General features: G+C 20.8%; 5 protein-coding genes across 14 annotated transcripts; 2 read left to right on the top strand and 3 right to left on the bottom strand.

The window, feature by feature from the left end:
- Nucleotides 1–51: 51 nt before the first annotated feature.
- LOC108002901 (large ribosomal subunit protein bL19m) lies at nt 52–2,036 on the bottom strand. The gene is made up of 4 exons (XM_062071704.1): nt 1,192–2,036; nt 684–1,119; nt 326–601; nt 52–246 (listed from the first exon to the last, which is right to left on the bottom strand). Exons 1-4 carry the CDS (start codon nt 1,256–1,258, stop codon nt 126–128), a joined length of 900 nt encoding a protein of 299 aa, XP_061927688.1. The 5' UTR covers nt 1,259–2,036; the 3' UTR covers nt 52–125.
- A 161-nt stretch (nt 2,037–2,197) lies between these two features.
- LOC108002930 (uncharacterized) lies at nt 2,198–7,856 on the top strand. 5 transcript variants are annotated; one of them, XR_009828896.1, is made up of 4 exons: nt 2,280–3,657; nt 3,788–3,880; nt 7,523–7,579; nt 7,694–7,856. XR_009828896.1 is itself a non-coding variant. In XM_062071701.1 (4 exons), exon 4 carries the CDS (start codon nt 4,205–4,207, stop codon nt 5,312–5,314), a length of 1,110 nt encoding a protein of 369 aa, XP_061927685.1. In that variant the 5' UTR covers nt 2,553–2,726; nt 3,275–3,657; nt 3,788–3,880; nt 3,987–4,204; the 3' UTR covers nt 5,315–5,463. The 5 variants fall into 5 exon arrangements, 2 of the variants coding, with proteins under 2 accessions (XP_061927685.1, XP_061927684.1); XM_062071701.1 differs by lacking the exons at nt 7,523–7,579; nt 7,694–7,856 and adding an exon at nt 3,987–5,463 and having other exon boundaries at nt 2,553–2,726; nt 3,275–3,657; XR_009828898.1 differs by lacking the exon at nt 7,523–7,579 and having other exon boundaries at nt 2,198–3,657.
- On the bottom strand, nt 6,134–11,749 carry LOC108002929 (oxysterol-binding protein-related protein 9). 2 transcript variants are annotated; one of them, XM_028669207.2, is made up of 13 exons: nt 11,566–11,749; nt 10,819–11,034; nt 10,513–10,743; nt 10,338–10,413; nt 10,171–10,260; nt 9,905–10,028; nt 9,056–9,162; nt 8,127–8,156; nt 7,878–8,040; nt 7,520–7,785; nt 7,054–7,448; nt 6,748–6,975; nt 6,134–6,628 (listed from the first exon to the last, which is right to left on the bottom strand). In XM_028669207.2, exons 1-13 carry the CDS (start codon nt 11,671–11,673, stop codon nt 6,539–6,541), a joined length of 2,124 nt encoding a protein of 707 aa, XP_028525008.1. In that variant the 5' UTR covers nt 11,674–11,749; the 3' UTR covers nt 6,134–6,538. The 2 variants fall into 2 exon arrangements, with proteins under 2 accessions (XP_028525008.1, XP_016920421.2); XM_017064932.3 differs by having other exon boundaries at nt 9,056–9,165; nt 11,566–11,748.
- On the top strand, nt 11,735–14,968 carry LOC108002733 (protein sarah). 2 transcript variants are annotated; one of them, XR_009828899.1, is made up of 6 exons: nt 12,022–12,259; nt 12,802–13,065; nt 13,138–13,327; nt 13,395–13,547; nt 13,649–13,968; nt 14,037–14,968. XR_009828899.1 is itself a non-coding variant. In XM_062071708.1 (5 exons), exons 2-5 carry the CDS (start codon nt 12,814–12,816, stop codon nt 13,774–13,776), a joined length of 723 nt encoding a protein of 240 aa, XP_061927692.1. In that variant the 5' UTR covers nt 11,735–12,259; nt 12,802–12,813; the 3' UTR covers nt 13,777–14,968. The 2 variants fall into 2 exon arrangements, 1 of the variants encoding a protein (XP_061927692.1); XM_062071708.1 differs by having other exon boundaries at nt 11,735–12,259; nt 13,649–14,968.
- A 171-nt stretch (nt 14,969–15,139) lies between these two features.
- LOC108002936 (cullin-5) lies at nt 15,140–20,348 on the bottom strand. 4 transcript variants are annotated; one of them, XM_017064941.3, is made up of 11 exons: nt 20,201–20,348; nt 19,350–19,559; nt 19,091–19,270; nt 18,888–19,029; nt 18,487–18,801; nt 17,949–18,421; nt 17,606–17,869; nt 17,351–17,506; nt 16,836–17,116; nt 16,602–16,725; nt 15,140–16,465 (listed from the first exon to the last, which is right to left on the bottom strand). In XM_017064941.3, the coding sequence occupies exons 1-11, from the start codon at nt 20,228–20,230 to the stop codon at nt 16,271–16,273; spliced, it is 2,370 nt and encodes a 789-aa protein (XP_016920430.1). In that variant the 5' UTR covers nt 20,231–20,348; the 3' UTR covers nt 15,140–16,270. The 4 variants fall into 4 exon arrangements, with proteins under 4 accessions (XP_016920430.1, XP_016920431.1, XP_016920429.1 ...); XM_017064942.3 differs by lacking the exon at nt 20,201–20,348 and adding an exon at nt 19,928–20,076; XM_017064940.3 differs by lacking the exon at nt 20,201–20,348 and adding an exon at nt 19,948–20,048.
- Nucleotides 20,349–21,026: the final 678 nt, after the last annotated feature.

Raw genomic sequence — 21,026 nt, 5'->3', positions numbered from 1 at the left:
ATATTTTTACAAAATAATTAGAAATCATGTAAGAAAAATATGTACATTATATCATTTTTTAATATACAGATAATATTTAATTGGAAAAAATATTATTCATAATTTTTATTCATAATTAAAAAGATTTATTTTTGTCTTTTTAACATATATTTGCGTTTTATAATATTCTTCTGTACTTCCAAGTGACGAAGTTCTGTATGTACATCTGAAAATATTTCAAGTTGTTCTTCTTCTGGAATAGTCTCCCTATTAAAACATAAAAATACATATTTATATTTTTTTTCAAAATAATAAATAATTACTTATTGCTAATATCAAATTTCACCTATAGGTTTTCATCAAATCATATTTCTCCCATGGTTTAGATTGTGCTTCTGCTTTTTTTCTGCGTTTTTCATTAACAATCAAGTCTCTAACTCCTTTTAAATTTTTACGTTCCCATTTCTCTGACCAAGGTAATGGATTAAGAGGAATTTTAATTTTATTAATTGGAACAGATTTTGAAAATGTTGATTCCATTTCCATATCAAAAGGAAAAGTACTATATTCTAATGGTGCATCTCTAAGATAAAGTAATTCATCATCTAATCTTTTTTCTAATCTATAAATAAAAAAAATTTATAATAAATTACATTTTAATTATATTTAATTAATTTATAATATAATGTAATAATTATATTTACTTCAAACAATCAATTTTTTGAATAGCTGGATCATATAAATCATAGGATACTTCTACACCTTCTCCATTAACAACATTTCTTAAAAGAAATGAAGATCTTAATCCACTACCTTTCCTTAATATACATATACCAACAAATTTATTTATTTTTTCATTTGCATGTAAGTCAGAATAAGTTACTGCTAATACTGAACCAACATAAAATTCAGGAATATTCAAAACTGATCTTCTATTCAACATGTCCATACGTTCTAATTTTTCTCTTATATTGTTACGATATAATGGATTAGGATCTGGTAAAAATTCTGGATAAATAAATCTATAATTTACAAAAGACAGAGAATCATTTAACTTATTATTTTCCATTTCAGAATTATTATTATCTTCTAATTGAGTTTTTTCTTGTTTCAAAGTTGAGAAAACTTTAAATTCTTTATCTGAAAATAATAATACAATATTAATAACAAATTAATAAATAAAAGAATAAAAATATAGTAATAAAGAAATACCTAATATTTTTATAAAGGTTAATTTTTGCCATATTCTATTACATAAATATTTTGAAAAAATAATCATATTTCAATGTTTATACTTGTTTATAAATTTCGTTAGGTTATTTTATAATTAAAATTTTTTCCGACAGAGGCACTATCGCATTGGCACTATTATATATACCAAAATATAAAAAATTATTTTATAATAAAATATTTCTATTTTTATGATCCAAATTTCTTGAATTCTAGAGCTCCACTACTTTTCATGTCATTCACAAATTATTAAGAACGAAATAACAATCTGATTATAATGGAATTCTATCAGGAATTATATAAATATATAAATATATATAATAATATAGCATAATATAATATAAATATATATAAATAATATAGCAGATCAAATAAATAATTTAATTTTTTAAAATAATAAAAATTTATAAAATCAATTATCTAAGATTATTTGCTGAAACAGTAATAAGAAAGAAAGTTTCAAGTTAATGAAATTTTTTGAATTTTTTTAATGATAATTATTATTAAGAAATACTATAATTAATATAAAATATTTTTAAATGATCATTTTTGATTAATTAGCTATTATATAATAATATATATTTTTAAAAAGAAAAATTAATGACTTTATCATAATTTAAATATAAAAGTGATATAATAGAAGAGATATAAAAATTTGTCTGTGAATACAGATATTAAATTCGATTCAATTATAAAAAATTAACAGTTTTTAAAAAAATATATTAGATAAATTCATAAATCTTTTAACTGCCATTAATAGTAAACAGATATATTATATGAAATATTATACGAATTTCTTGAAAAATAAAATAAATCTTATAATACAAATAAATCACAATACAAAGAAATCACATATAACATAATCTCTTTATTATCTTTTTTAGAGATAATTATATTCTTCTACACTAACAATTTTTCGATTTACATAATTTACTTGATCAATATTTTTTTGTAAAAAATATCGAGATATATCAATTTCAATGGCATTTTAATAAGTAAGTATGTAACCTAATTAATTCTAGAATTAAATTGTGAAAAAACTAAAATTCAAAAAAATTAAAAATATCAAAAAAATGGCAGCTATTACAGATAAATATGCAAAACTATTTCACAGTATTTTACATAAATATATAAATCTTTTTTCTTGAAAAAATTTCGCATGTTTTTTTATCTTTATTGAATTATATTTTCTTAATATTATCGAAATTTTTAATCAATTTGTATCAGAAAAATATAATACAATATAAAATTAGTATATAAAATTTTTCTAAAAATTCTGAAACAAAAACTTTTGGCCAAATTTTCGTTTCATTTTTTCAAAAAAATATAATTAAATAAAAGATGACACGCGAAATTTTGCTACGGTTGTAATAAATTAAAAGTAAAGAAAACAAATAGTGGAAGAGATATTATTAAAAATTGGAAATTTAGCGCCATTTCCAGAGTGCCGTAGATAAAATATATATAAATATGTAGAGCAAATAGTGTGGAAAAGAGAGATAGGATAGGAATTAATTGTTAGTGCTATCTCTTAAATATAAATGAATAAAAAAATTTCTTCAAAGACAGAATAAAATAAAATAAGAATTGGAAATTAATATTATTTTTTAATTGTTTTTCAAAACATATTTTTGATATTCAAGAAATATCAATGAAAATAATTATTTTTTATGTTATCTTTATCTTTCTCTCATTATTTGTTTTCTTTATATACATATGTTTTATTTGTAATATTTTGAAGTTGTCGTTGATTTTTTAATTTTTAACCTATCTTTATTCTTTTTATTACTAATTATTTTTCTTATTTTTGGTGCGGGATGACAGATGATATTAATTGAATATTCATGTTCATCATTTCTTTTTTAAAACTAATATGTTTTAATCTTTAATATAACAAATATATTTTTAATTTTATAATATATTTAGATAATTATAAATTTTTTCATAATTATATAAGTTTATATAAATATAATTATATATAAAATGCAATATTTTATATACTCTTACAAAATATTTATTTTATTTCTTATTTGTAATTTATATTGAAATTTAATTTCAATTTCAGCTATTATCAATATTGCTATTTTATTTTAAACTGCTCGATAATATTGAAAATGATATTAAAATGATAATGAATTTTAGAGATTTCATTTTCTCAAGACACAAGACAAGAGACAAAAAATATAGTGAAAGTTAGGTCTATTTTACATCTTATCTGTGATACTATTTTTCCTATATAAAACAGTATATAATTAACAATATTTCAATGATAATGTATTATTCGATTTATTAATTATTAAAAAACGTATAATAATTGATATGTGATGTATAAAGTAAAATTATGTTACATTACAAATTATAATTATTTATTTATTTGTTTAGAATATCTAAAAATATTAAATCGAATTCTGATAAATAATCATAATCATAATCATAGATTTTCCTCTGGTAAATAAATTAATAATTTAGTAAATTGTGCAAAATCTATAAATTTTTATATAATGTGTATATAATAATTATATTAATTTATTAAATAATGATATTTTATTAGTATTAATTTATAAATATTTATTTTCAGATAAAAAAAAGAAAAAATTTGAAAATTTTATTTAACTTAATAATATTAATAATACCAGTACATTGGAAAGATTCATCATCAAATATTTTTAAGGTAAATTTATTCAAATTTTTTATATTTCAATTTATATAAATTACATGAATCAAAATAAAAATTTATTTTTGATTATAAAATATGATTTTTTAATTTATTTTTTTAGTATTAAAGAGAAGAGAATTATATATATATATATATATAAAGTATATAAAGTTGTAATAAAGTATATAAAGTATATTAGTATATAAAAGTATTTAAAATATATAAAAATGTAATAAATCAATTCATATATTGGATTAAATTTAAAACAATGTGAAAAAGAAATTAATTATATTTATCATAAAAAATAATTTAATTTTTTTAAATTAATATTTTTTCAAAATGATAAAATCCATAACATTAGAATTAAGACCCAGACTTCAAGTATGTAATGCTTTTATTCATTTAAGTAAAAAAGTAAATTTAACAGAAATTAAAATAAAACTTTCAAAAGAAAGTATAGAAATAACAATAGAAAATAATACAGTAACTTTTTTAACAAAATTTGTAAAATTAATACCAGATTCATTATCAACTTTAAACATAACAAAGAATTGGATTTGTTTTCGAGCTCAAATTGTACCTGATCCTATTCTTGGATCTTCTAAAACACAAGTAATTACTAATTCAACAATAAATAACAATTCTTTGAAAAATTCTGTAAAAAATATTGAATTAATTAATGCAAACAAGTGTAATATAATGTGTAGTTGCTGCAAAAATATTCTTTCTAAAGATATACATATTAAAAGAATTTTGCCTGTACCAAATATGAATTATGATCCAGATGAATGGTTTTGTTGTAAACATAATCATAAAAATATCATACATAATTTAATTCCATTACAATCTGATATCTTTTATGGATCATTATTTTTTATCATTCATACAAGTTTGTTTAATCATCATTTAAAAATAAAAGAAAATGCTGTGATTTGTAATAGATGTTTACAATATATAGGAAAAATTCATACCGATACTTCATTTAAATTATGGAGTTGTGCTGTGGATTATAATTTATTAAATAATTCAGAAATAAAAAATGCAACAGATCCTTTTAATGATTTTTTGCTTGCTATTAAAACTTCAATGACTGGTATTTTTGGTGAAGAAATAATTTTGCAATGTTTTATGGGAAAAGAAACTCATTCTCTTATTTTAAAACCAATGGATTGGCACTTAAATTTAATGATTGAACCTAAGGAAATTTTATATAATAATGTTATAAGTTTGCAAAAAATATCAGTTGTAAAAGTATTATATAAATATGAAACAAAGAAAAATATTTCTAATTCTATAAATAAATCATATTGTGAAGTAAGTTTTTTAGTAATAAAAGCAGGTTTGAAACATTTATTAACATCAACAAAACGATTTCCACAACTTCATAGAGTTGCTATTGATTGCTATATTGGACATATATATTTAGAAAATTCTATAAACAATAATTAATCATATTTTTTATATTTTTAGAGTATTGAAAATTCTAATATTTGTATAATCTTTGTATATTTTTAATTCATTTTTATGTAAAAAATTTTATACTGAATATGCATGTATTATTTTGATGCATGAATAAAGCTTTATTTTATCAAAAATTACATATTTATTTGTATATTACATGTTATATTGAATAGGAATATTTTACAATGTTGATTCATATATTCATTCATATATTTGCTAATTGTGATTAGCAAAATTAAAAATTAGAATTATAAATTATGATTTTATTTATATTAATATAAATATTTAAATATAATAATTTAATTAAATAAAATTAATCTCTTTGAGATATTCTAATATTAATACTCTGTGGTTAATTAAAAAAAATAAAATAAAATTAAAAAAAATATGAAAAATATTTATAAATATTTACAGTACGTAAATGCTATGAATTTATATTCAATGAAAATTAAAAATAAACAATTATGTACATAAATATAAAAAAAATCTACATTGTATATTATTTTTACAATTATGAATACAATTATCCAATTTTTATATTTATTAATTAGTTTTATATATTATAAAATGATTATTTAAAAATATTCGAAACTAAATATTCAAATATATATATAATTATTATGTAATAAAAAAAAGTCTTTATATAATTCAATCATTGATGATATCTAGAAAAAATATACTATGAAAAATACTATCAGAAATAGCATTTACTTTATCATTATTTAATTAAATTTTCTTATTTATATTGTATTATATTGTTTTTCAATTTTTGTTAACGGAAACTGTAAATCATCATCAGGAATATTATTTTTATAGCTATATATATTTTTTTAACAATACATAAGCTTATATGTTTATGTTGACATATAATACATAGTATAATACTATGCGAATATCTTTTTTTTAATGGAATAGCTGTCGATGGTTGATATATTATAAAAAATAATTTGCCTGCTATGAAAATATCTACATACCTTTAATGAAATATTAATATTGTATAGCATTTTAATATTTGCTATTGTACTTAATCAGGCTTATAAAAAAAAAAATTTTTAAAGAGAAATTTATAATACCCTTTTAGTTTTCTTCTCTATAACAAGGTCATTAAATTTAAAAATGATGAATATTAATCATATATATTATCATATGTATTAGGCCTTAAATTTCTAGTGCTGTGCAATATTTAAAATCGCAGTAAATCATAATGCAGGTCTATGCTGTAGCAATTTGATTGGAACAAAAATATAATCTATCTGCAAGAGGTTGTATATAAACCCAACCATCTTTGGTTTCTTTGAATAACTGTCGACAAATAAAATCTTATGTAATTATTTAAGATAAGAAAAAAAAAAAAAATATATATATATATATATATATATATATATACATATATATATATATAATTTGAAAAAAAAATGTACCTTAGTTTGCCAATTAATGTTATTTTCTTTTCTAATACGTGCTTCATCACGTTGTTTTTGTTCAATTGTACACTTAGCTGCTGTTGCTTTTTCCATATCGTTAATTTTTAATCCAACAGTTACATCTCGCCAAACTTTCCGGGATTCATGTTCTTCTTGTTCACAGATTGGTTTCACTAGTTTTCTTTGAGTATGAAGTTCTTTAACATCTGCAAATATTTCAGTTCTCTGCAAAGATTGAATTTATGAAACAAAATGAGATAAAATAAAAGATCAATATTTTTTATAACTATCTTTTATATTTACTCCATCAGCCCATTTTGCTTCCATTGAACCACTCCATTCTCCATTTATAACAACAAATGGTTTTTTATCTCCTGGTTGTGTAATTTGACATGTAATACGATTACGTTTACCACCATAGAAAGGTTTTGTCAAAAATTCTACAGTAGCATGAAAACCAGTTTGTGTACAATGAATAGTTGCAGTTCCTCCTAATTCTATCCATGGTACAGTAAGAATAGATCTACCATAACCATTTGGAAAAGTTAATACATATTCTTCTCCATGTTGTAAAACATTTACCCAACCCTTTCCAACATTATGTACTCCTATACTTAATCCAAGAAATTTACTTTTTGTCCATACATGTGCTCCAAAACTAATCTTTTTTGCATAATGCTCAGCATAAAATGCACTTACTATAATAAAAGTTATATTAATTTCTTATAAAAAGAATTTGTAAAGATTCTAATAAACAAACAAAACTTACTAGGAGGATGATGAGATACTTGTTCAGCAATAAATGAAAGCTGATTTTCTTTGCACCAAGGTACAGGACCTCCAACAACTAGTTTTGTATCATTAGAATTATCCATAGTATCATTAGAAATGTCCCAATAACATCTAAAAATTTCACCTAATATTGGATTATATGGTTTTTTAGCCACTCCTGACTTACGACCTGCATGGAAACTGCATAAATACCAACGAACTACTTGAACCATCCTATCTTTAGGAGTAGGCATATCTGCTATGCTAAAATGTAATATATTAAATATTGTAATATATTAAAAGTTTCATTAAATTTGTAAAAAATTTTTACTAAATATTTATTATATAAAATATACCTTACAAACTGATCTGGATGAGTAAAATAGTCTGCATACATTTCAAGAAGTGACCTGCGCTCTAAGATAAATGTAGGTAATGCTACTTTTGTTAAATCCATACCAATTTTTACTTGAGATAAAAGGTGAGTTACAACAGATCCATGGGATTCCATAGAATCCACTAAAATGCAACATAAAAATAAAAATTACATTTTATGTAGATAATTTATAATATATATATCTTATTAATAATAAATGATTTCTTACTTTCTGTTTCACTTTCTTCTTCATAAAGAGCTGTAACAAAATTTTATAATAATAATTTTTAAATAATAATGTTAATTAAAGTTAAACAAATAATGAAAAAGTAATTTTCATTTTTTTTTAATTTCAATTACTAATAACTAATATCAATCCATGTGTAAGTGTATTCAAAGAAATACAATATTTTAATTGCTATTATCATTTGTTGAAATTTTCAAGTATTTTGAATTATTTTTGTTACTTTAACAATGCATAATATTCAAAAGTTAATTGTTGATATATGTGCTTTAAATATAATTTAAAATATCAATTTTGTCATTATAAAATCATTACTGATAAAAGATATTCTATATTTATTTATTTTATTATGAATAATATAATATTATAAACTATAAGCGATTGATATTAATTATTTAAAAAATATTTTTAATTACAGTCGCTTAATCTACTTTTTAATAAAAAAATTATTTTAAGAAAAAGAAGATCATTCTCAAAGAAGAATTTTCATTCTAAAGTTTACACATCTATATTATTATAAAACTTAAAACTTTTTTCAACAATAAAAAATAAATACATAATAGAATTATTTTTAAATTTATATATCTTTTTAATAAAAATTTGTATATTTTTAATAATTGCAAATTTAAATATATCAATATAATAATAAAAATCAATAAATATAACAATTTTAGATTTATAAAATAAGCATTAATGGATTACTATTTGTATTATAAATTCAAAAATAATATATTTGGTCACAATTATGATAATATTTTGTCATAATAAGATTATAGTAATTAGCTTATTATTTAAATTATCCGATAAATATCATATTTTTGTCCATTGAAATTTTAATTTAATATATATTTTTAATATATTAAATGTGATTATTACACAAAGTAAAATATCATTTCATATGAATTAATTCTTACCATCATAATCAACTGATCCATCACCTTTCGTAGGGGGTAATGGAGGCTGTTTCCGATTTTCATTTAATACATCCACGTGTGATTGCGAACGTTCACTATCTCGTCTTCTACTGAATCGTTTAATTATTGCAAAATGCATTTCTTTAATTTTATATTAACCCATTAACGCCCGCTGTACTCAAAGAACTACATCCGATATTTTAACTGGTGCTGTCATCTGCCGAGGAAATTTCAAGATGTTGCATTTTGAATTGTTTCTTCATTTGTTATTTTGACAATGTAAACATTCAAAAGTTTAACTTACTAACATGTATATATGTATATATATATATATATATATATATATATATATATACATAAGATATATAATATATATATAAAATATTATATATTATACATATATATAACTTATATATGTATAATTTTAAAAAATTTTTAATAATTTTAAATAAAATTTCAAATCAATTTTGTTGAAATCATTATTGATAAATCCATTTATTTTATTATAAATAATGCAATGTTACAAATTAATGCAGTAATTGATACTAATTGTTTAAAGAATGCTTTTAAATGTAGTTGCACAATCTATTTAATGAAATCAAATTATGTTTATAAAAAAAACATTATATTCGAGAAAATATATTGGTTTTTTTAAAAAGTTTTTAAAAACGCATAATAGAGTTATTTCTAAATATATGACTTTTTTTATTTTTAAGACTATTTTAATAAAATTTTATTTTATTAAAAATACTATTTTATTACAAATACTATTAATACTAATAATTGCAAATTTAAAATGGGCGTTAATGGGTTAAAAATTTAAGAATTTTATAAAAAATAAATACTTACATACTGATATGATTTTGTATTACAGAAGGAGGTGATATTTCATCTGCTGCATCATAATAATCTTCATCTTCATCCGAAGATGAATAAGAAAATTGAGGTACAGGAAGATCTCTATCCACAACAGCTTTATAAATAAAAATCAATAAAAAATATACATCTTAATTTTAATTTATTTATTCAATTTATGATTCTATTTTTTATGAAATATTGTATTAATAATTTAATATTTTTTCTTAATTTAGTATAAGTAAAGAAAAACAAATTACCATTTGGCAATGTAGGTAATCTTAGTTCTACACATTCAGAACCTAATTCAATGCCAGTCTGTACAGTTGCTTCTGGTTCTCTGACAGCAACTATAATTTATTGTATTATATATTTTCAATTCAATTCAAAAAAATAATATATTTTATAAATATATTTAAGTACATACCATGAGATAAAGAAGATGAAACATGTATTGAATCAGTGGGTCCTCTATATATTCCATTTACAGGTATAGCTGTATTCTAAAAGTATTATACTTGTTATAATATATTATATATATTATATTAGATATATAAATTTTAAGTATTAAAATATAAAAATGTTTCATATTATATATTTACCTTTGCAATTTGTAACTGGACAATTGTATGTTTAACAGAATTAAGCATTGCATTGGCTTGAGTTAAAATTGCTGCATATTTTTGTTGCTTTTCTTCATCTTCTACAGCAATAGATCTTTGCTTTGCTTCAATTAATTTTATTTGATCAATTAACAATTGAAGATAAGCATCTGCTTCAGCTACTTTGCGATCAAAATCTTGTTTTGGTGGTGATTTTTTAGGATCCCATCTCTGAAATAATATAAATTTTTTTTAAGCATTAAAATATATTTATTCTTATTATTGATAACATTTAAATAATCATACAGCATGCGAATGACGTAATATAGTATCTTCTAATGCACGAATCCAACGTTCACGTTCTTCTGCATTTCTTGTTTGAAAATGAAATGTTTTTGGATCATCTTTATATGATGATGTAGTAATTGTAAATGTGCTATCATCTTCATCATCAATACCTATAATAGCACCTCTTAAACGTACACATCCTCTGCGGGCTCCTCTCATCATTTTTTCTTTACTCTAAAATACAATTAAAAAATAATAAAGAAATTAGTATATTCGAAATATAATATTAATAGAAATTTTAGAGCAAATATTATTAATATTTATTATTAAAATATTTATATTTTTTAAAACAATATAATGAAAATATTAATAATTAGATTTTTTTTATTAAAATATGAATTATTAATAATTGAATTATAATGAGTAGAAAGCAAAAAAATATTTATATTAATAATAATTTTTTTAAATTTGATTTATTTTTATCATTTAATATTGATTTGATTGAATTGAATATTTTATTAAGTATAATGAGAACAAGATATTTAGAAATCAATTGACAATTAGATATTTAAAAAACTATAAATAATCTTTTATAAATAATTGGTAAATAAATCTAAAAAAATTTGATAAATATAATAATTTATATTAAATTATAATTTTAAATTAAATATCACATAAATATTTTAAAAGAAAATAGAATGTAACCTATTAATTAACAAAAGTGAATATTCAAGAACAAAAATTATAATATTCAAAAATTCTTACTGTATAATATGATAAAAGACCAGCATTATCGTCTAAAACAAACCAGCGGTATTGCCACCCATTTACAACATTTGTCCATTTGCTAAGTGAACCTTCCATCGTCGACATTGTTATTTGTTGCTCACTGTTATTTACGACTATATGATATACATAAGTACAAATACATAAATATGTATATATAATGCATGTATGCATGCATAAATAGTTATATATTTTATATAAATATATAGAAAGGTAACTCGATAAGAAGATTGATATAAGACGAATTTTCAAATCATTTTTATTCTAGTGAAAACAAATACTGTTTTTAAATTTTATAATTTAAAAAAGCAAATATTTCAAATAATATAGATTTTTATTCGTTTTTATTTATTGCGTGTAATAAATAATACAGCAATAATAAGTGATTTTATTGAAAAAAGTTTATCTACATTAATTTGCTTATCTTTCTAGTTTAGTTCTTAGTCTACGATTATAAAAGATTACATTACGATAATAATAAAGTAACGAATACAATATGTAACATATCGAAAGTTGTATAAATGATTAATAACAACATTAATACAATGAAAGATTTTTATATCTAAATGAAATAAAAAAAAATAAATAAACTAATAAGTAAATAATTTATTCTCACTCTAATAAGAAGATAAATATTAAGAAGACATATATTCGATTTAATCAAAGAAAATAAGTAAGTATTACCTATTCTGTCAATTGATTAATTACTTTGTCTTTTAGACATTATGTTGATATAATAATTTGTTGTTAATAGTAATATAAATTGCAAATAAATTCATAATTCATAAAAAATATACAATTTCGAAATATATACATTCTTATTATTTTTAGTTCACGAGTGATTGAATAAACGAAGTTTAATATTTGAAAAAATCAAATATCATACCATGAGTTTTATTAATATTATGAACTTTTATTTGAGAGATAATAACTATTTTATTAATTTTATTAATTTTATTAATAAATTTTATTAATAAGTTAAGAATAATTAATAAATATGGAAATAATTATAAAAAAAATGATATATATTTAATTTATATTATAATTTGATATACAAAATCATATTCATAATAAAATTCTCAACTAAAATATTTACAAAAAAATAAATTATTTAAATTATTCATATTTTCTTATAATTGATATTTTCAAGTTAATTTTTATATTAAAAATATTAATTTAATATACATATTAATGTGTAATATTTTTTGTATATAGCATCAAATAAATATGGAGAAAAAACATGGTTCTGATGTAGTGGAAGATGAAGAACTAGAAGAATCAGAAAATATAATTATAAATGAAGTTGATGGATTACCAAATTTACATCCTAATTATCAACAATTAGAATTAGAATTTGACATAGAAAAAAGTCGTTCTGATACAAGATCTATTGAAGATTTAGTACGTGATGAAGATTTACCAACATCAGTCATTGTAACTAACGTAGATCCCAGAGTTTTTAAAAGTGATGAATTAAAGGTAATAAAAATTTATAATAAAATTCAATATAATAAACATACATTTTGATAAATATTTGTTTTATATTTATAGCATGAAATACAGGATCTTTTCAAGCAATTTGGGAAAGATGCTACATTTCAATATTTTAGATCCTTTAGAAGAATGAGAGTGAATTATAGTTCTCCAAATGCAGCAGCAAATGCTAGGATACAATTGCACCAAACTCATTTTGGTGAAACTAATATCAATTGTTATTTTGCACAACCTGTTACTCCAATAGGTTTGTATATTAATGACTTATATTATAAAAGCAATTTAATAGATTATAAAAATAATATATTTTATAGATGTAGAAGATCAACATCTTCAACCACCAGCACTTACTAAACAGTTCCTAATTTCACCACCTGCTTCACCACCTATTGGATGGGAGCCCAGAGAGGAAAATGAACCTTTAGTTAATCATGACTTATTAGCAGCTATAGCAAATTTATCTGCAGGTTTTTGAATTTTATATTATTTGAATAATTTAATATATGTTTCTTCTTTACGTATATTTATATATGTATATCAACTACATAAATAATTTTAATTTTTATAGGAGGTAGTCACGAATTACATCCTGGGGGTTCAGGACAACCTGGCATAGTTGTACATGTTTGTGAAACAACAAATCCTATAAAAAATGTTCCACGTATTCAACATACGCGTTGTCCAGAACATTCATAAACAACTCGATTAGAAATTGTCCATCTTTGCAAATAAAATGAATTATTTATCCATCCAAGAAGCAATTAGAGGCATTACAAATAATGATATTCAACAATTTTGTATTGCAATATTGCAAAATTGATACTTTAATTTATGATTATAAACTCACAGGAAATAATCTGTAAATGTGTTTTGCTCAGACAAATATATGTGAGTATTTAAGATAAAATAAAAATATATAATAAATATTTTATCACAAAAGTTGTTTTTGTTTTCAGATAAATAATATTTTATGCAGATATTACAAACAAATAAAAAATACGTGATATAATGACATAATTTAAAAATCATCGAATATTTAATAACGTACAAATAAAAAATTACATAAAAATCTACATGTTTCGAAATAACTTTATATTCTTATCCTCTTTTAATTTAAAAACATATTTTAAAATATTGTTAGCTGCTTACTTACAATTATAAAAATTAATAAAATTAATATTAAAATATCAAAAATAAAAATATCGAATTATCGCTATTAAAATTTTACTCAAAGTATCAATGTTATAAATACTTTTAAAAAAAATATATAAAATTTATGATCATAGAAAAAAGACAAATAGAATTAAAATCTTGATATAATTATCTCAGAATTTCAAATAAGATTAACATAAAAAGTATCATTTGTTACAAAGTGAATGTGTGTGATAAGTTTAAAGAAAGTTATGAACATTGATGTATATTTAATGTACATATATATATTGTTATAAAAGTGTATTATGCAAACACATGAGAAGTGGTATTAGTGATATTATTTCATGTCATATTTTAATTAATCAATATGAAAATTAGAAAATGATTTTTTTCATTATTTTAACAAAAAAACTATTTTAACTACTTTAAACTTTTAGAATATATATAATTAATAAAGTTAAACTTATAATTACCGTTGTTATTTTGAAAAAAATTGTTTGCAAATAAATCTATATTCAAAATATATGCCTTTATTTTGTAATTATGGTTATTTATACATACTATGTGTATATGTGTGTGTGTGCGCGCGCGCGTGTAATGTAATGTATATAGTGTTCTCTCTTATATAAAATATATTTCATATTGATGTAAGATTTAATCTAATATAGATTTGTTGACAATTTATATGTTACAGCAAATTACTTTTGTGTGAATAAATATGTTATTTAAAACTCAATTTTTGTGTTGAAGTCTTTCTTAGATAATATATAAAAATATATCTTTTACAATTATGTAATTGATTATATAATTTATTTTAGATTATTATTTTAATATAATTTTAAAAAATAATTTATTTATAAAAATAATATTTTTGGGAAAAATGCAATGAAATTAAAAATACATTGAAAAATATAAAAAAATCTTATTTTTTAATTTCCAAGTTGTTCACTTTTACAGTTGTTGATCGCATATTGAAATAATATAAAAGCTTTATACACATCAATGTTATCAGTAATATTAAGTTAAGATTTTATCATTCACAATATAATATAATTGTAAAATTTTTTTAGGTACAGACATGATATAAGATTTTATTATTAAAATATAAAAAAATTAAAATTTTATATCCTTACATTTACATATAACGATATAGGCCATTTTTTATATTTTTTTTTTCATATGAATTAATTTATTTTAACTTCTGTAATTTAAAAATTGTATTTGATTTAAAAAAAATTATTATGTATTTAATAAAAACAAAATATAGAAGTATTATATGAAAAAAATTCTATAATTCAGTGCTTTTTATCTGCCTCTAAACAAATTAATGAAAATAATTATGTTTAGAAAATATGTACACTTAAATAATTACACAATGAATAAACATATTCATGCAATTATGCTTAAACATGTATTAAAATGTATAATGTACATATGTGTACATACCATCTATACATATAACATTTTTATTTTTTCGCGAAATAAATTTAATTTGTGACAAATTTATTAATATTTATAATTATTTTATAAATAATCTATTTTATTCTAAAGAAGAATAAAATTGTCAGATTATATTAAATATAAAACAGAAGATAAAAATAAAATCAAATATAAAGTTATTAATGAAATAGCACTGAAAACAAAAGACAAAAAATAATGGAAATATAATATAATGAATAAATTTTGAAACTTAAACATTTTTTTCCACGGATACATTCAAATTAACTTTTTTTTTTAAAAAAAACTTTATATCTTAAATTTTTGAAATATTATAATAGATATTACCTATTTAACAATGCACAATCCTATGGTCGAAGACAATATAATATTATTTAATTATAATTTATGAACGATATGACTCTGTATGACAGTACTATTTGTTTCAAAAAATGTTTTTTGTGAATATATTACAAACAACATTAATATCTTTCCATTATATTAGGATTTTTGAGCATATACTTGGTAAACAAGAACTGAATGTTTATAAAAATATAATATTAATCATGAGAATCTGAACAATATTATGTATAATCCCAATCTATGCCATGTATACAAAGGTATTAATGTCATCATCGTGTCTACGTATATATTTATGCTCAATAAGCCATTCAATTTGTTCTTTTATCATTTTTTTACTTGGTAAAAACATATTTTTTAATATATCAACTAATTCAGTTTGTAACTGAGCATTACTAATTTTTTTACGCATCTTTAAAATCTTGATAATTGCTTCCTGTTAAAATATATTTATATTATAATTTTTGCTTATTAAAAATAAGAATTATTTATAAATATTTTTTAATTATTTATAAATTATTATAATTTAATTTATATATATTATATAATTCTTACAATATAAAGAATATTACCTGAACTCTTAATATTCTAAGTTGTACAATAGATTGGTTATCTTCTTCTTTACTCCGCTCAGTTGATAATTGAAGTCTACCTATTAAATTAATTTTACCACGTTTTTGCAGTTTACCATTTTTTCTAAGAATTAAAGAAAAATATTAATTATATTCTAGATCAAATCAAATTAAATTAATTTATATAATTTATATATAATTTAAATAATTTATATAAAAAGAAATATTACTAACACAATAGCAAATTCTTGATTAACCCAAAATCTTGTATCATTTGCAAAATCTTTGGGACTATGTGCATGTGGCTCAACTAAAAGAAGCTGACGTTTGAGTTTCGGGAAAGCACACAACGACCATAAAGTTCGCCTTAATTCAGGATCTGGAAGTTCCGTAGCCAATCGTAAATTTTCATATGATATTTTTTCAAACGGTCGTTGATTCCAAGCAAATAAAACTGCCATTTGAAATGTTGTTACATCCACATCGAAGCGTCCCACTTGGTTAGAAAATGTTATCTGGAACACCATCCAAATTGGTTGCAAGGTGAAGCTGAAAATTAGAACCGAGATATTGAATTTTTTGAAAAGTTCTACTCTATACCCACGTTTACTGCATCAGAAAAACTTATGATGTTCTGTTTTAAACATATATATATTTTTTTAATGTGGATAAAGAATTTTAATTAATTCATAATAATTTTTAACATAAAACCCTTTTTAATACTCTTTGACAAGATTTTTTTTTCTTACCGTGCCATTTGACATATGATGATACCACTGTAATTTTCTTCCACTGTGCTTTTTTTTATAAAATTCTTCTACTTCAGGAATATAATCTTCTAACTGCAACGGTAAACTTACAGTGACACGTTCACTACCTCTAGCCCATGCACCTGCATTTAGTATCTATGATAGATAATATTAATACACATTTCAATATATATTTAACAGAATATGAACAATATATGAATATATAGTAAAATATTATAAAATTTTAACAGATACCTTAATATTAATACTATCTGCAATAGCAGCTCTACATTGCTCCTTAAATTGTTGATTAAGATCTTGTGACACTTTAATATCTTGAAACATTCGAGCTAATTTGTTAACATAATCAGCAGGCATTCCAACTTCACGAAGCCATTCTACCATATTTTCTTCTTTTTCAGAATCAGCAGATGTATCTAATATTAAGCGCCTTGTTAAATGAGCTTTATGATAGCGCATAAATACATCTTTATTCTGAACATATTTTAATACTAATAACTAAAAAGAAATCAACATAAAATAAGTATGAGATAAAATAATATTGAATAAATATAACAATATATATAATAATACATACCACATCTTTTAACTTGCTTTCAATTTCATCAGAAGTTAATTTTTTACTGAGAGGTGTTTTTCTAAGTAACATATCACAATAGTTAGCTAGAAGTTCTGGACATTTTGACTCTGGCTGTCCATTATTGTTGTTGTTAGGTTTGTTATTCAAAATAGTTGTACCAATACCAGAACATTGACGTGCAGGTAATTCTAACCTGAACACTGTTGCATCATTTACAACAAGTTTATAAGCTTTATCTCGAGCAGTTAGAAATCGAGGATCATCATCAAATGCTTCTTTAACAAGAATTGAAAACCGACGAAAAAGATCCAATAATCTTTCAACATATTTTTCAGAATCTTGAGTAATAACATCCACAGCTGCCATCATATCAGCTAAACCTGCACTTGCTATATGTTCCTCTAAATTTCTTAACATTGGACCAACTCCCTCAGGAACTCTATCCATTAGCTTTAGCATTAACCTAAGTTCTATAATTAAAATTTATGTTATATTATTATTTTAGAAATCAAAATATTGTAATTATTATACTTACTATCTGTTTGACGATGTTGAATCATTCTTGGACATTCTGCTAATATAGCCGGCTTAAAAGTTGCCACTAAGACACGTACACAACAATCAGTTAAAAGTTGTACACTAGCACTGTTTGGTTCTAAATATTTTTGGGCACGAAGTTCTTCTTCTTGTAATTTTGCATCTGCATAACGCATATAATTCTCTACACCATGTAATGATAACTGTTCAGGAGCTTTAACCCAATAAAAAGCTTCTGTTGCTTCTATATATGCTGCTTCAAAATTTTCTCTATAAATTTGAAGCTTATCTGTTGCATTTGAACATAAATTTACTGCAATGTAATTAAATATAATTTTGAAATTATAATGTGTATATTGAAAGAGCTTGATAATGACATGATAAGAAAAAATTTATTACCATAAGATTCTCTAACACCAATAACTAACTGTGAATCAAATGCTTCACCATTTCTTTCAGCACGAACAAGTCGCATAGCTGAATCTTGAAGTTTTTGTTTTATTTCTCCAAATATACTTTGATTCCAACTATCCAACATTAGCTATAATAAAAATAAAAAATTATAGAATTATACATTGAGAAATTGAAAAAGAAATTCTTACTTTTCTGACAATATCATCAGGTTGACTTTTTTTCTGAACACTGGATGGTGCTTTTCCAGCAAGAGATGTTTCTAATTGTCTAAATGGTGTTGGTAAATAATTACACTGTGCAAAAAATTTTCTCCATTCAGCTATATATGCTTTTAATAAAGCTTGTTCTTCTTGGTGTGCTAAAACTCTCTATAAGGTATATAAAATAATAATTTTTTTTATTAATAACAATATATATCTTTTTATTTAGAGATAGAATAATATATACCTGCTGAGCTTGTTTTATAAAGTCCATTATATCTTCTTTAAGTGCATCTAATAATTTAAGAGCACCTTTGTCATTCCATACACATACTGCATGAACAGAAAAGAATAAATCTTGCCATTCTGCTTGAGTAACAGTTTCTTGTTTGAGTAATTTTAAAATAGTTGGTCGCATACATGGCCATTTATCTTCAAACGTAAACTGACTTTTATCCTAAATATATAATTCAGAAAAGAATTAATTAATTAAACATTTATATTTAATAAAAATTTTTATCAAAGTTAATATTAATAATATTATATCAATGTTAATTATATTGTATTATTTTTTTTATAAATTTTTAAAGTAGTAAATTTTTTTAATATTCTTATTCTATTTATATTGTATAATAAAACGTCAATATAAAAATATTTTTATTATCTAATAAATCATGATTTTACTTAGAAAAAAATATAATTATTATAGAAACAAAAAATTAATATTTAATTATTGAAAATTATGATAATATATAAATTAATTATTAGTAAATGAAAATAATGATAATATTATACAAATATTTTTGAATATTTTTAATATAGTACTCTTTTAGATATTTATGTACGGTAAATTTCAAAACGTTCTTTGACAATTCAAACATTGTATAGGTTAGATGTATATGTGTATATATATATATATATATATCTATATATATATATATATATATACACATGTAAGAATTTATATATAATTATTGAAAATAAAACAATATAATAAAAAATCTCTTAAATTTGGAAAATTTAAAAAATCATTTTCAAATCTATTCTTTAATGTAAATAAATTTTAAATATAAATATCATTATTTAATGACAACTAACCATCGGCACCTTCGCATAAAGTTTTGACATGTCCTATACCACAATGCGTCTACGCCAATGAGTACAAATAGTACTGTGAACTGATTAATTATAATTCATTTGAACATTAATTTTATTAGTTTCATAAAATTTCAAAATTAAGATAAATTTTTTATGTATATTACATATCTATGTACATTATAAAGAAAGAATTACAAATATATTAAACTTATATTCTTTTATCTATAACAATATTGTTATAATATATATATTCTTTTTATAAAATTTTATTTTTTAAATCTTATAATTCAATTTTTGTACTTTTGTCAAAAAATTTTTAATAAATAATAAATTTTATTTTAATATTTTTATTATAATTTATCGTTTTTAATATTTTATTATATTGATTACTGCATTATATCAAAAAATTATGTGTATATATCAAAAAGTAATGTGTATATATGTTAAAATATAAAATCATTTCAAGATAACATTTATAGAAATTTAAAAATTATTTTAAAATCAAGATGTAAAAATAAATTTTATATATAAATTTATATATTTTACAATCCATACAATCCAAATTGTTTATTTAATTTGTACTGTGTAAATATTATATATTAAAATTGAGTTTTTTTTTATTAATTTTATTAGATTATATTCAATATTAATATTTACACTGGTTACATACACATATATATATAAATATATAATATTTTTAATTTTGATTTTTTTTATTGGACTATTAATATTATACATATTAGATTTCATAATTAAAAAAATTTTCGTTATAATTTCGTTATAATATTAAATTCTTTATTATGAATTATATTAAAAAGATTATATA

The sequence above is a fragment of the Apis cerana genome, linkage group LG2 (genome assembly GCF_029169275.1).
Source record: "Apis cerana isolate GH-2021 linkage group LG2, AcerK_1.0, whole genome shotgun sequence".
Classification (NCBI taxonomy): domain Eukaryota; kingdom Metazoa; phylum Arthropoda; class Insecta; order Hymenoptera; family Apidae; genus Apis; species Apis cerana.
Note: the sequence above shows the minus strand (reverse complement) of the source record. Positions and strands in the feature narration are given on the sequence as shown.